This window comes from Vulpes vulpes, chromosome X (assembly GCF_048418805.1).
Source record: "Vulpes vulpes isolate BD-2025 chromosome X, VulVul3, whole genome shotgun sequence".
NCBI lineage: Eukaryota > Metazoa > Chordata > Mammalia > Carnivora > Canidae > Vulpes > Vulpes vulpes.
The window spans coordinates 10,870,639-10,884,956 of NC_132796.1; the positions used below are offsets into that span (position 1 = coordinate 10,870,639).

Here is a 14,318-nt window from a genome sequence, read left to right on the forward strand (position 1 = left end):
CTAGAATATAGCTTTTAGGAAATCTAACTTTTATAAGCCAGGTAGGGAAGGATATGCCTGCCAAAAAGACAAAATAGGAGGCAAGGCAGGAGTACACTGTATCACGAAGTCAAGGGAGGAAGGTGCTTCAAGAGAGCAGACTGGAGGTGGCTAAGGACAGAGAAGAGGGGGAGTTGCTAATCAACAGGTATAAAGTTTCAGTGATGCAAGATGAATAAGCTCTAGAGATCCACTGTACAATGTTGTGCCCACAGTTAACAATACTGTAATGTACACTTAAAAATCTGTTGAGAGAATAGATCTCATGTTAAGTGTTGTTACCACAATAAAATAAAAATAACTTAAAAAAGAAGGGAAAAGAGACAAATAATGTTCAGGACCACAGAAATGTCAAGTAAGAGGACAACAGAAAAATATCCTTTGGCCTTAATTACAAGGAATGCATTGGAAGACTTAGTGAGAGCTGTTTCTATGGATTGATGGAGCTGGAATCCAAATTGAAAAGAGCTGAAAAAGTAAAATGGGGAGGCTAGACTAGACCCTCTTTAAAGTCCCTTCCAACTTTAAAATAGTAAATGTTGTGATTTCAGAGCTGGCCAGAGCCTCTTTGTCACAGGTTCCCCTACTCCCCCTACTCCCAGTTAATAAAAAGACTCTGCCATTGAAAGAAATGATTTGCAAGACTGTATTGCTTTAAGCGTCATTACAACCTCGAAGAAACGTGGGACAAATCATTCTCTTCTATGTTTACATATATGTTTTTCTTTTGAAAAGAATCTTGAACATAAAAAAGTTCTTATACGATTTTTCCACAGCATCAATTGAAGAAATATATTTCCAAGAATTGGTTTTTATTTTTGGGTCAGGTCTGTAGGGATAAAATCAGGTCTAGAGTTTCGATGTAGATGAATTCGGAAGTGAACACATTCAAAGTTGCAGTCCCGGGATGTCTCTCACACTGCACTATACTATTTTCCTTTTATATTGAATCACCTTTTCTGGGCTTTGAGAGCTAAAAGAACACATCCAAAGAATTAATTGATTTTGTATGTAAGCAGAATGCTTGGGCACTTGCTGCTTTTCATCTAAAGAGAGGTTCCTATGCTCTCAATGTCTTGGTAGGACAGGAATTTGGTAACAGGTCATATAGACCATTGCTACTCAAAGTGGGATCAGTGGACCAGCAGCATCAACCTCAGCTAGGAATTTGTTAGAAATGCAGAATCTAAGGCACCACCTCAGATCTACTAGATCAGAATATGCAGTTTAACAGGATCTTCAGGTGATTCATATTAACATTAAAAGGTGATAAGAATTTGTAATTTTTTTTCTTGGAATCTACTTTTTAAAAATACAGAATCCTTTGTTACTCTGCTATGATATTTAATTAATCCAAGGGCAGATTAGTCATTTATGGACTAAAAACTAATCATTTTGTTTTAAAATTAAGGCCTGCAGTAGAGTGCCAAGGTGACTAACAAGATATATTTTACAGGCAAATAGTAGGTTACTCACCCAACCATGGTAGAACATGTATTTTGCATTTCCCCTAACTAGAAGCTGCTAATTACTTGCATTTCTTTTCCTCTTTTAGTAATAATAATATTTGTAAATTTACTTTGAAATAGCAAGATTACCTGTCATGCTCTTGTATAGGATTTATAAACTTTCACTATTTTCTGTCTCCTTAGCCAGTTTAGAAGAACATCCACACTTTGTTGCATGGCCCTCCCTGGTGATTAACAACTGGAATGGACAGATGAAAACTCAACCCTCAGTCTCACCCTTTCTTTCTCCGTTTCTTACGGAGAAGCCCTACTCTAACCTTTAATCAGGGCAGAAAAAGATTGCTAGTGCCCCCTGCTGGCCTATTATTGTATTTTTCCTCCTCTACAAATTGTCTTAAACAGGAGGATGCCCAAGGATTCTAAGCCACTGAAGAAAGCTCAGCGGAAGGGACTTTCCCTAGTAGAGAGGTAGCGATCCTTTGGGAACAGGCGGCTAAAATCAAACGAAAACACTCAAGGGGCGAGGAAGGCATAAAGGGCTTCTAAATTAAATGATTGATCCTTATGAACCTTTTTCTGCACACGGACTTCTCTATGCCAAGAAAACGTCCCCTCCTTTTCAGCACAGGACTCCTCTTTTGCCTCTAGGTTCCACTGACAAGGAGTGAACTACCCACTCCTCTATTATAATTTCCGTACTCCAGATTCTGTTTTCTGCTTCCCCCAATTTCCCTTTCCCACTCCTTGGCCGTATTCCCTTTTCTGCTTCAAACTCCCAGCCCGCCTACCCACGGACAGACTCGCATTTCTAGGGGTCAGACCCTAATCTCCTTCACCCTCTCCGTCTACCCTGACCTCTGCTCTCCCCTGATCGTCATCGCACTCCTCTTTCGCATCCTTTCGCTGAACAGTAAGACACTCTTTGCTTTGAACATCAGGCTTGTCCCCCTCTTGAATGCCTCTTCCCGACCCCCGCCCCAAGCGACTGAAAAAGGAAACATGCGCACTTCAGAGCTAGGAGCTGTCCGAGTGCTGAAATTTATAGGCTGGGTAAGATCACGTCTCCGTCTCTTTCGGTAGCTCTCATTCCAGCACAGGATCTCAGCAATTTTGCCCTCTTTCCCCGTGCCCACTCCAGCGCGCAGAGTCCTTTCTCCTCTCTCATTTACAACTTCTTTTGAAAAGAGAACATTTTCTAGAGAAAAGAGATTTGCTAAACAGAAAGGACATAAAACAAAAGCCACAGCAACCTGACTTCCAGCATGGCATTGTCACCAGCCCCCTTGGCATGGTGATACGATTAAGGTAGCGGCATTTTTATTATTCAGGAAAAGCAGCTGGGGAATCCATCAGTTCTAAGGCTTTGTCTTTCCTTGGTTAACTGATGGTCCTGAGCCCTGGTTTGACTTGACCATGATGCCTAGGACTGGCACTTTTTGTTTTTTCTCAGCAAACTGTACAAACCCAAATCTCTTTTTGATTTTCAAGGAAACTAGATTCCTGCCAGATTTCGAATCCGGACAATAAAAGATACTTTGTCCTAGCTTCTTTCTGGAATCATTTCGGGGATATTTTCCACAAGCATCACAGAAACAGGAATGAACCGGCAGCTAGTGAACATTTTGACAGCCTTGTTTGCATTTTTCTTAGAGACAAACCACTTCAGGTAGGTGAAACGACTTTGCATGCTGATATTTTCCCCATGAAAACTGTTTGAAAGAGAACGTGTTATACATTTTTATCTATTTTTCTATGCCCTGGACCATATTTTTTTAATTTTATAGACGAGAGTTAGATTTCTTTTGTTCTTTTAAAAGGCGTAATTATGGTGGGAGGGTGGTAAATTTTCACAAAGGCAAGTTTTATGATCCATAACCTCACTCTATGCATTGCAACACATTTTCACAGGCAACGTGATATTAAGGAAGTCTAATGAGTTGCATGCTCTTTACATTTCTATATAATCATGATTTTTTTTTTTGCTTTTAAATTCTTCTGAAAGTCATTTAAAATGATTATTAGATGTAATGCTTATCATATAGTGGAAGTGATTGGATTAATTTACAAGGAGCATGCACATTTTATATAAAATAGAAAAGAATCCTAATTCTCAGTCAACTTGAAACTTCTATTGTATTTCAGCAACTAGATGCATACTATGAGCACTACAATTCAGGAAATTTCTTGAAACATCAAAAATATTTAAAACCTCATTTTACCACTATATTCCACTGCTCAGTATATTTGGAAACTGAATGCCTACTAAAATTTAATTAATATGACATCTTTGTATTTATGTATGCATGAGAAATGGACTATGCATAATTAAAAAGAGTGGGAAATCATTATTTGCATGTGTGCATTTTCTACCTAGTTTATAAATTATCAAATCAGTTGATACTTCAGAATATCAGATGATTACCAGTAACTGAAATAGCCATTCTAATGGCAGAGGTTCTAAGACAGCAGAGAGACAGGAGTTGTTCATACAATAAAGTGTAGAACTCTTCATTTAATTTTCACCAAATTTTTATGGTATTTTTTCACAGAACCAAGAGAAATGAAACATATAGCTACTGTTATGAGTACTGGGAAAACCCACTATGTTCCTTTCAGGTTCACACCTACTATGATTAAGAAAAACTGTAGGCTCGGTTTCATTAGAAGCACCACCATCATCATCATCACCTTCATTACCACCATCACCATCATTATTAAATAATACTTGATTAATCAGATGAATCTACATATGGGAATGTGAGTATTTTTAGATGATCATATCAATTTTTAACTCCTACCAAATGTTTAAATCCTCTTTGCACTTAATACTTTGCATTTAATACTACTTTGAAAAACTGGCAAAAATGTGGTATTTTCTCAGGGATATAATTGACAAGATTATTTGTTAAACTATTAAAAACGAAGCTTGTAAAATATTATGTTTTAGGAAAGAAACAGTCAACCACTATGTATTGTGAAAGAATTCATTTCACTACAAACCAAATAGGGTCTTTTTATAAGCCCTTTAAGGAAAATGAAAATATGAGAGATTTTCCAATCAACACTTAGTGTTTTTGAAAATGCAGAAGACAAATGATTTAGAAGTTCTTTTTCATGAATACTTTACTGGAGAGTCAATAATTTAAATGTTAACATATAAATAACATCTGATAAAATAATAGAAGTACAGACACACTTATTGTTGACCTATTTTAAAATGAAGTTAAATTTCCAAGTGAAGCTTTTCTTCTAGATAATACTTTGAAAATTATTAATAGTTGATAGCTAGAACAGAATCTAGCAGGTGAGAAAATAAGCAATGGAATAGTTTACTGTTTACTTTGTTCTTCCCATCTTATATATTTCTAATAAAAAGTAGAAGACTTGTATTAAGGGTTAAATTGCTGGAAGAATTGTTTGACAGTCATCGGGGAATGATTTCAAGACAATCACATTTTAGAAATTATTGTCTTCATTTCTCCGATGAGTCTAAAAAGAAATAGCTTTAACTATATGTCCATAAAATCTACAATATAAGCTATGCATGTTGTGTCATCTTAAACATCTTTATGGCTATAGTTTGGACATCTGGGAGATATGACTCAGGATTTCTAACTCTCATCATTTAAAGTTAACTTTAGAGAACATACAAATTCAGAAGCTGACCAAAAAGTTTGTAATTTTCTTTTTCTTCTTACATATCATATATATTAACAAAACATGATTTCAAACATTCTGTGAGCCTTAGTTCACAGGCAATGAGAGTGGAATTGTTGCTAATAAAGTTAATTGTGTGTTTAGGACGGCTTTCTGCAAAGACCATGACTCCAGGTCTGGAAAACAACCTTCGCAGACCCTATCGCCTTCAGATTTCTTGGACAAATTAATGGGAAGGACATCAGGATATGATGCAAGAATCAGGCCAAATTTTAAAGGTAGGTTTCATTTAAATTTATGTTAAGCCTGTGGGAATCTAGATGTTTGTATAATCTTAAATAAGTTTTAAGGGCTTTTTATTATAAAATAGAAACATGTATAGTATTCATTTCATTTCGGCATTCTTTTGAGCTAGCCAATTTAGTAGTTTAAATTTTATATATTGTTTGCCACTTTTGAAAACTTTCCTCATTTGTGTTCTATTCCACAAAGAAAATTAATGTCAGAGATTATTGCTACATTCCCTATTTTATCTTAAGTGGGAGTGTGAATGGGAATGAATACCAGAGCAAATGATGGATTTGGCTTATATGAGTCTCTTCCAAAATTCATACAAGAGTCAATGATTATTCAAAATTTTGGTTTTCATTTTGAATACCTACTCCCAAAGTGAAGTTTGAATCTCAATATAAAACATGCCATTTTATAGACTTTCAGACCGCTCTCATTTTTCAACGTTGTGACAAGAGGCTCTAATTAAATACATCAGAAATTTTTAGTTTCCTTTTTTTAAAACCATTTTAAATGTTTATCTAAAATTAACAAAGATCATAGCACTCTAAAGTGTACATATCAAAGATGGTGGATACTTTCTTTGTTCAATTAGAAAGAAACCAAAAAGTTTGATGTTCTTGTTTGTTTAACATTATAAAAATGTAATTAATCACCTGCAGAAATGAATTTTTATCTTTTTGGTTTATTTTTATTCTAAATAAGAGCAAATTATTAATAAATGAATTATTTTTGATGTTTTAATTTTTAAATATGTATTTTAAATGACAATTGTATTTTATCTTATAATTAACATAATGCATTGTTGAGTGTTTATAATATTTTTAAAAGAATTCTATAATATTCTAGATATTATGTTGTAATTCCATTGCTTTGATTTTGCTTATTAGCAATTAAATTGGATTGCTTTCCTTGAGTTTTGTTTAATTTTTATTTTTGGCAAGTATGAGCATGAAAACTAAATTCTAAATTCATTTCTTCCTTAAATGCTATACCTCTGAATATACCCAGCTAAGGGCACATTTTATAAAGAGCTATGTCATCATTTTGACAAAACTAATATTTCTGATTTGTAGAGTATTTCCAAAAGAAACAATAGAACTAAATTTAAAGCTCGATTTTCCTGAAATCAATTTTCATGCTCATCCCATTTCATACTAATTTTGTGGTCATTGCTTTGGAAGTCAATATTTGAAATAAAATCCTATGAGTAACAAGCTGAGAATGAGCTTTCAATGGGACTGCTCATTCCTACATTTATTCACTTAGTCAATAACTTCTGAGTCTGAACTATATGGGAAATACCAACTACTGCATGCACTGAAAAGTTGAGAGATGAAACAGGTTTGGGTGCTACCGTCAAAAATTTTAGCAGGGAGAATAGACATTACATGAATAGTTATAAATTATAATAATATATGTTATGAGACAGAAATAGTTAAGTAGTAAAGTAACATTAGGAAGTACAGATAAAATGCTACAGGATTCCAACAAATGAAGAGATGATTTCCTATTAGGCTATTCGTGCAAAGTTTCATAGGCCCAGGTATGGAAAATCATTTCAAGTCTATGAGGGTCTTGTTTGATAGCAGCTATTACTCATTATTTTCTAGAAGTAACTTTTCAAAAGGGGAGAAAGGTACAGAGAATAATAAAACAAACACCCATCTTGCCATTGGTACTTTAAATGACCAGATAGAATGAGCAATCATTTTCACACAGCTTTTTTTCTGGTTCTCTTGGGGATGTCACCCTGTGGAAATGACATTTCTCATGATTCAGGATAAATAAATGGAAAGAATATCAAGTATGGGAAAGCATGGCCATGTTTTTGAGATCTTTCCATTGCCTGAAGACCTAAGTACAGGATGTTTTAAAGACTTATAAAAGGGAAATGGGGTAAATATCCTTTAAGACTCTAACATTAATGGACTTTACTGAGTTTTGTCTCCCATTCCCTTTAACTCTCCACCCCAATGAACCCTGATCCTCTTTCATAGATTTTACTTACATGAAACCATTTATATCAGATTAATTACTTAACAGCTCCCACAATTCTCTTTATTCAGAGAATCTTGGCTCTTCCTAGATGTAAAACATTCCTCCAATATTTTAGAGTAAAATAATTTTCACTCCTTGGTGTTCCCATGAAACTTCCTATGTCTAATATGGTTCTTTTGCGTATTATGTTTTATCAACCCACCCCATACTGCATCACAGAGTGCACACACACACACACACACACACACACACACACACAATATAGGGAAAAGAAGTCATCTTGTTCTCCGGAATGAGGAAATAAGGACCGAGAAAGAGAGGAAAATATAGATCAGTTATGAAGATTAGTGCTTCCAATTAGTTGTAGTAGATGTTGGGGTACTAACCAGTGGTCACAGTAGTTAGCAAAGATGATCTTAGCTGAGCTGAGGAGAAAGAAATAAAAGAAAGAGAGAACAGAGAACTTGTAACAGTGAGGAAGTTAGGAAGAACACTATAGTACTTACTGTAACTTACTATAGTCAATTAGCAATGTACCAATGAGAAATTTTATATAGTAGGTAGAAATGAAGGGTGATTAGGAAATGTGACTGTGTCCAGAATAGTGGCAGGCACTCTGTAAATGCTAAAACACAATTTGGCTATGATAACAATAAATATGATGATGATGATTATGATGATGATGATGATGATGATGATAATGATGATGATGACGTTTAAAAAATAGTAATTAATAAGAAGACAGAAGGGCAAGATATGGCTACGAAAATAAAAGCAAGAGTGAAATATGGGCCGCTGAGGTAAACGGAATGAATTTTCTATATGTCTTATTAAATATTAGCTCTTCTCTGTTTTCCTGGCTGCCATACATTGGCAAGGGAAAAGGAAATGCATATGCATAATTTTTCTTATTGGAAGGAATCTTTCCTGCATACTTTCAAGTCAGTAAAATATTTCATGTCTATTCCATATCCCTGATGGGCTCTGAAAGATGTCATAATGGGCACATATACAAGAAGGAAAATGGATGTAAGCTAGAAAAGGGGACCAGAAATGAATCAGACTTAGGCTTTGTAATTGAGAGCCATTCTTAGAAACTATAGGGAAAAAATAGCTTTTCTGATGTGCTGAAGCACAAGTGTATAAACAAAGTCATGAGTCAGAGTTGCCAATTGCATTCCATCTATAAGATCCATAGAGAGCTGGGTCAGATCTTGTCAAAACATAAATTTTCAAAATGTTCAGTTCAGATGAAAACACAAGCTATGTCCATTCACAATTACCTGGTTCTAAAACCATGGTAAATATTGATTCTATGTCAACATAGGGGCCACTTTCCCCACTTGGGTGATTTGTCTCATTGTCAGCTGATTTATCATAGTGTTACTCCATCATCCTATCAGATACTCCTTTGTCAGTGTTATTGTATCTTGAGAATGCCACTTTAAACATTAAGCTTTCAAGGAGGCCAAGTAAAATGCTCAAACCTGGGCAAAATGCATTAGCTCTGATTCTGTCTCTTTGAAACAAAGCCTTTATCTATTTTAATGAAATTTTCTTTGAAAATAAAATTAACTTAGAGTTATATCCCAAGTTTCAACCCAATGTGAATAAATACACTCCACTATAGCATTCATTTTGGAATAGGATCTGGAATAGATAATGCCAGGAGATAATTATTCACTCCACTTCTTTGTGCATGCCATGCACACTAATTTTTTTCCATGTCTGGAGACCTAAATTTGAAAGTGTGATGTGTGACATTAAAACCTACATTTGCATGCAATATGGTTTCCTTCATTTTCTAAGGAGTTATCAGCTCAAGAGGTGTTTCAGATACAAGTAGAAATAGATCCACTTTCCAAAAAACTAGAGGTTCAGTTTTCTCCCTTTGGAAATTCTATTTATTGTCTGTAGCCAAGTGGAACTCAAGCTCAAATGTTGTGCTTGCCAATCCCTGTAGGGGGTGGCTTGAGCACAAATGTCCAGCAGGGACATTTGGAAAGGGTGATTCTCTCAGTTAGTGATAATGCAGCCCCAGCATGGTCATTTCTTTGATCACTCTGGTAGATGCAAGCATCAGATGTTACTATAGATTCTGAGAAAAAGAATAGAATGTTTGCAAGTATCAGAAGTATCTGACTTGAGTGCAGGAAGTTGCAGAAAGAGTGCGGCCATTTTAGAACAAGACAATAGGAGATAAAAGGGGAAAAAGAATTATTGAGATGAAAGGCTGGAGGTAACAAAGGGAAATTCTTATATCACAGTTTGTTCAGAAATGATGTTGATGAAGATTTTGGACATCTGAAATCCATTGGCTGTGTCACAATTCAGCTTTTCTGTGCTGTATGGACATCAACCAATACATTTGTATATACTAGGCTGCTACTGTGGGCCTACAAGGTGCTTGTCTGGGATTTGAGGTGACATCAGGAAAGAGATGTCGACAATATTCTAATAGACTCTGGCAAAATATATGTTTTCCACTTCATTGGTGAGAGAATAGTATAGTGGAAAGAGTGCTAGATTTGGATTTGGAAAACGCATGTTCATGTCCTTTTTGAGAAAAGGTATCTTCACCTCTCCATGCCTTAGGTTTTCTTCTGCCTTTGCCTATCTCATTTGAGGTCATGCATCTGAATGGTTTGTTTTTAACTATTAAGTTTATTGCAAATAATTTGAATTATTAGTCTCTATTACAAGTCCCTCATTTCTCTTTTGTAACTGACACTAATGATATATTATCAAAGCTAACCCTTTATGGTAGTTGGGCCTTATAGTTGCTTGATTTTTTTGAATGGTAAAAAAAGCAAGTCAGAGAAGTCCTAGTATTTTTGAGTCCTATTACACTAATCAGAACATAGATGCCATGTGTCTCAGCTGGTTCTTCTTTTATTCAATTGGTGGGAAGATTTCCAACCTGAAAGAGCTATTTCATATTCCTAAACATGAAACAAAGAAGGAGCCATTTGTGGGAAGGAATTATCTTTATCCATTCAAATCCTGTCCCTGACTATTTTCTTGAACTCATTTTTAAATAAGCCAAGTAAAAGAAAGAACCAATTTTACTTAGTCCTAGAAAGAAGGACCTTAAATTTAAATGAAGATATATGACTGTCATTTCTTATGTATTTTCTTGTCCGGTTACTGCACTTGCAAGGGTCACTGCACAACCGTGCAGAATTGATTTCTTATTTTAGAATAAGCATTTTGAAGAGGACATTTGGTCTCTACAACATGGCACGTTAAGAGCAATAGAAGTTGAAGCCTATAATTTAGTTTTTGAGACTGTATTACATTGCTCCTTGGTTGATTCTGGATAACTTCATATCCTTAATTTTCATCATTGAAAGAGCCTAAGCATTTTTCCTTTTATTAATGATTTTATTTATTTATTCATGAGAGGCGCAGAGACAGGCAGAGACATAGGCAGAGGGAGAAGCAGGCTCCCTGCAGGGAGCCCAATGCAGGACTCGATCCCAGGACCCTGGGGATCACAACCCGAGCCAAAGGCAGACACTCAACCACTGAGCCACCCAGGTGTCCCAAGCCTAAACATTTTACCCTAAATTCTATAGTGCTTGCTTGTCCATCTTGAAGGACAACTCAGTCCATTTTACTGATAATCTGAGACTTCATTAAAAAAATAACAGTATTGATATAAGGGTATCTTGGTATTTAATGACTGGACATTATAATGTGTCCAGTTAGGGCTATCAGGCTTAGAGTGAGAAAAAAATCAGCATTAGCTTGTTCTTGGTGGTGTTGAAATATTTTTCTTGGAGTTTTGGATCAGACATGTTTGAAATCGGGTCTTAAATATGGAAATATAGTTGATCAAGCCTCATAACAATAAGGTCTTTGGAAGCATTCTGAGTTCTCTTTGGAGTTAACACCTATGAGGCTGTCCTGACTGTGGCATGTAGCATTTGCTAATTGACTTCTTTCTTGAGAGGATTACTTTGGACACTTGTGACTGATTGCAGACATTTTTCGCCATGTGAAATGCACTAAAGGAAGGACCTGCACAAAAGGAATAGGTCCCTAAGTGGTATTCTTAAGTGAGCAGGAGATTTAAAAATAAAGCCACTGGGCTACCCTCTTGGAGTCTAGTCTGGCTAGCCAATCAGTTGTGGTCATGGGGCAAGTACAAGAGGAAAGCTGGATGCTGTCTCAGACTCCTGCCCTAGCTTGTGTACTTGTCATTCCCTTATGAACATGGGTATACCAAATGGTTTCTCTGTTTTCTTAACACATTTATCCAAGAGGGCAAAAGAAAATCCTGGATCAAGTCAAAATATAAAAAGTCAAGAGGCATTTATCACAAGTGTGACTGCCTAAGTTTTGTTTTCGATTTCTTCTTTTTTTTTCCTGATGGGAAAGGGGCCATATTTTCTTCAGGAAAAATAAGCTACACCTGCCCATGCATTTTCAAAGTAATAGAATACATTTGTGGCAAGGGAGCATATATGTGGACACAAAAAATTACATGTAATGGTTTTACATCTTTATATTGGAGTCTAAGCACACAATTCATTTGTTCATTCCTCTAATAAATAGTAATTACTATGTGCAAGTGCCACGTTACTTGCTAAGTATACAGTGGTAAACAAAAATCTAAGCTTGTAAATGTCAGTTCTCATCTCACTAAAAAACTGGAATATAATTTGTAAATTAAATGCTGTATCATCCAGGACTTTTGCAGGAAAGAAATAGCACACTCCAACAGGGTGCGAGAGGGTTTGGAAAACCAGTCTCAAAAGGAGAGTGTAGTATTTCAGGACTATCAACAATACACTTGAAGAGGCAAGGGAGGGAGTGGTTACCAGATGGTAGAGAATGTGGCCATATAGACAAGACACCTAATGACATCTGTAGAACAATGTCATCCATCTGTGCTGTCCTAGCAGGGAGAAAGATAGAGAATAAATATTCTGGGCTCACTTTCCTCCTGTATTCCATTTTCTTGTGGGAGTCTCCCACTGGCCAAATCCAACTAGAAAGAAGTCAGAGGGCAAGGAGCTCAAAGATGCAAACACAAAAGGTCAGCTTTCCAAGGTACAGAGAATAAGAGAAAAGAGAGTTTCTCAGGGCAGGGTAGGGGTAGGGGATGGAAGGTGATCAACACAGAGCCAATGTATGAGCAGAGTCATCCCTCAACTTTCAGGTGGTGGAGCAGACATCTCCAAAGCTGATCATCAGTAAGCCTCCTTTATCAATCTTGGGAAAGAAGGGAAGTAAGAGAGGGATATTGTTTGGATATATTATCCCAATAGTAAATGACACCTCCAAAGACAGAGAAGAGAAAGGAAGATAATGTGAGGTCATAGTTGTGTCTCCTAAACAGACAACTGAAAGAGCACAACCAATGGACTGGTATATGTGCGTGCGTGCGTGTGTGTGTGTGTGTGTGAGAGAGAGAGAGAGAGAGACAGAGACAGAGACGGAGACAGAGAGAGAGGGTGAAAGAGAGCTTTCTGTGGAGTATATGAAAATAATTAATATGGTTTCCTGTCTATCTAATATGGTTATATGTTTGCCAATACTGTATTGTTGCCCTTGCCCCATGGAAATCCCCTCCATGCTCCTGATGCTGGGATATGTTCTGGGCTTAGCTTTGAGCACAAGACTTAACACCAAGTCTCTTTGGGGCAGCATTTCTGAGACACATCCTTTCCCTCTGTGTTCTCCTGTTCTACATAGAGCTGTGGAGAGTTAGAAGAAGAAAATATTGGGTGGAGGTTAGAAGAGCATGAAAATCAGGAGCGGAGTAATGTGCATTTCAAGGAAATGGCAAGGCTGAAGGAACAGTTGCTTGTTTTCTACTCCTTGCCTGGTTTGATTACTGCACCTGAAATATAGCTACTTATCACCACAATTCTGCTACTTTAGGAAAACCTCAGAACCACTTTACCACATAATTTTTCTTTCATTTTTAAAACCCAAGTGTATATAGAAGATAATATAATCTATCTTTTTCTGATTTATTTACATTTAAATACCTCACATGTTGATTTCTAAGAACCACTTCATATCTAACAAGGCAGTTGAGATTTCTTTTATCAGGCTTTCTCCTAGAAAAAGCATTCTTTGCCCAAAAAAATGTATTCAGAAAACAAGGGGTCTATTTATTTAGCTTTAAACCTCAATGTCTCTGAAAAGTGAACGATACACACATTTGGCAAACCACACTGTAGCAACTTGTTAGATGATGTGATTCAGGATAATTTATAAATACATTGTGCAACGCTCACAATGGAATTCTTATAGTCTACTTTTTCCTTTGAATTAATTCTGTTTTTAGTACTTCAGCATTGTATAGAATATATGAAGGCAAAGGACTTAGGATTTACTACTAAACCAAATAAGCAACCAACCACATGTCTTTCTCAAGCCATGCTTTTCAGAACACCTGCTCCAGAGCCACCTGAGAGTCATATTAAAAAGGTGCATAGCCAGGTACCTGAGAGGCTCAGTGGTTAGTCATCTGCCTTCAGCTCAGGTCATGATCCCGGATTCCTGGGGTCAAGTCCCACATCAGGTTCCCCGTGGGAGCCTGCTTCTCCATCTGCCTATGTTTCTGCCTCTCTCTGTGTGTCTCTCATGAATGAATGAATGAATGAATGAATGAATAATCTTTTTAAAAAAGGCACATACCTAGGCCCCACACTTCTCTAGCGCTACCTCTCCAGAATTGCTGAATGATGGGATCTTAAAATATTCACTTGAACAAAGTCATAACTCCTCGCAGCTTAAGCACTACAGGACCAGAAAGATAAAATTTTGCCCCTGTATCTGAAGGATAAAAATACTTCCTTGTAGTATTTTTCCCAAGGTACTCTGTGCCAGGAATTGCCTTAC

General features: G+C 36.4%; 1 protein-coding gene across 9 annotated transcripts in view; it reads left to right on the top strand.

Annotated features, from left to right (window-relative positions):
- The first annotated feature begins 1,967 nt into the window (after nucleotides 1–1,967).
- GLRA2 (glycine receptor alpha 2) overlaps nucleotides 1,968–14,318 on the top strand; it is a 175,681-nt gene continuing 163,330 nt past the window's right edge. For 2 of the 9 annotated variants that reach the window (XM_025986701.2, XM_072743715.1), the window contains exons 1-3: nucleotides 2,575–3,174; nucleotides 4,058–4,265; nucleotides 5,310–5,443. In XM_025986701.2, coding sequence (XP_025842486.1) covers nucleotides 4,246–4,265; nucleotides 5,310–5,443 — 154 coding nt within the window. In that variant the 5' untranslated portion in view covers nucleotides 2,575–3,174; nucleotides 4,058–4,245. Of the gene's footprint in view, nucleotides 3,175–4,057; nucleotides 4,266–5,309; nucleotides 5,444–14,318 lie in introns of all 9 variants that reach the window. The other 7 variants (XM_072743714.1, XM_072743713.1, XM_025986699.2 and 4 more) reach the window with 7 other exon arrangements.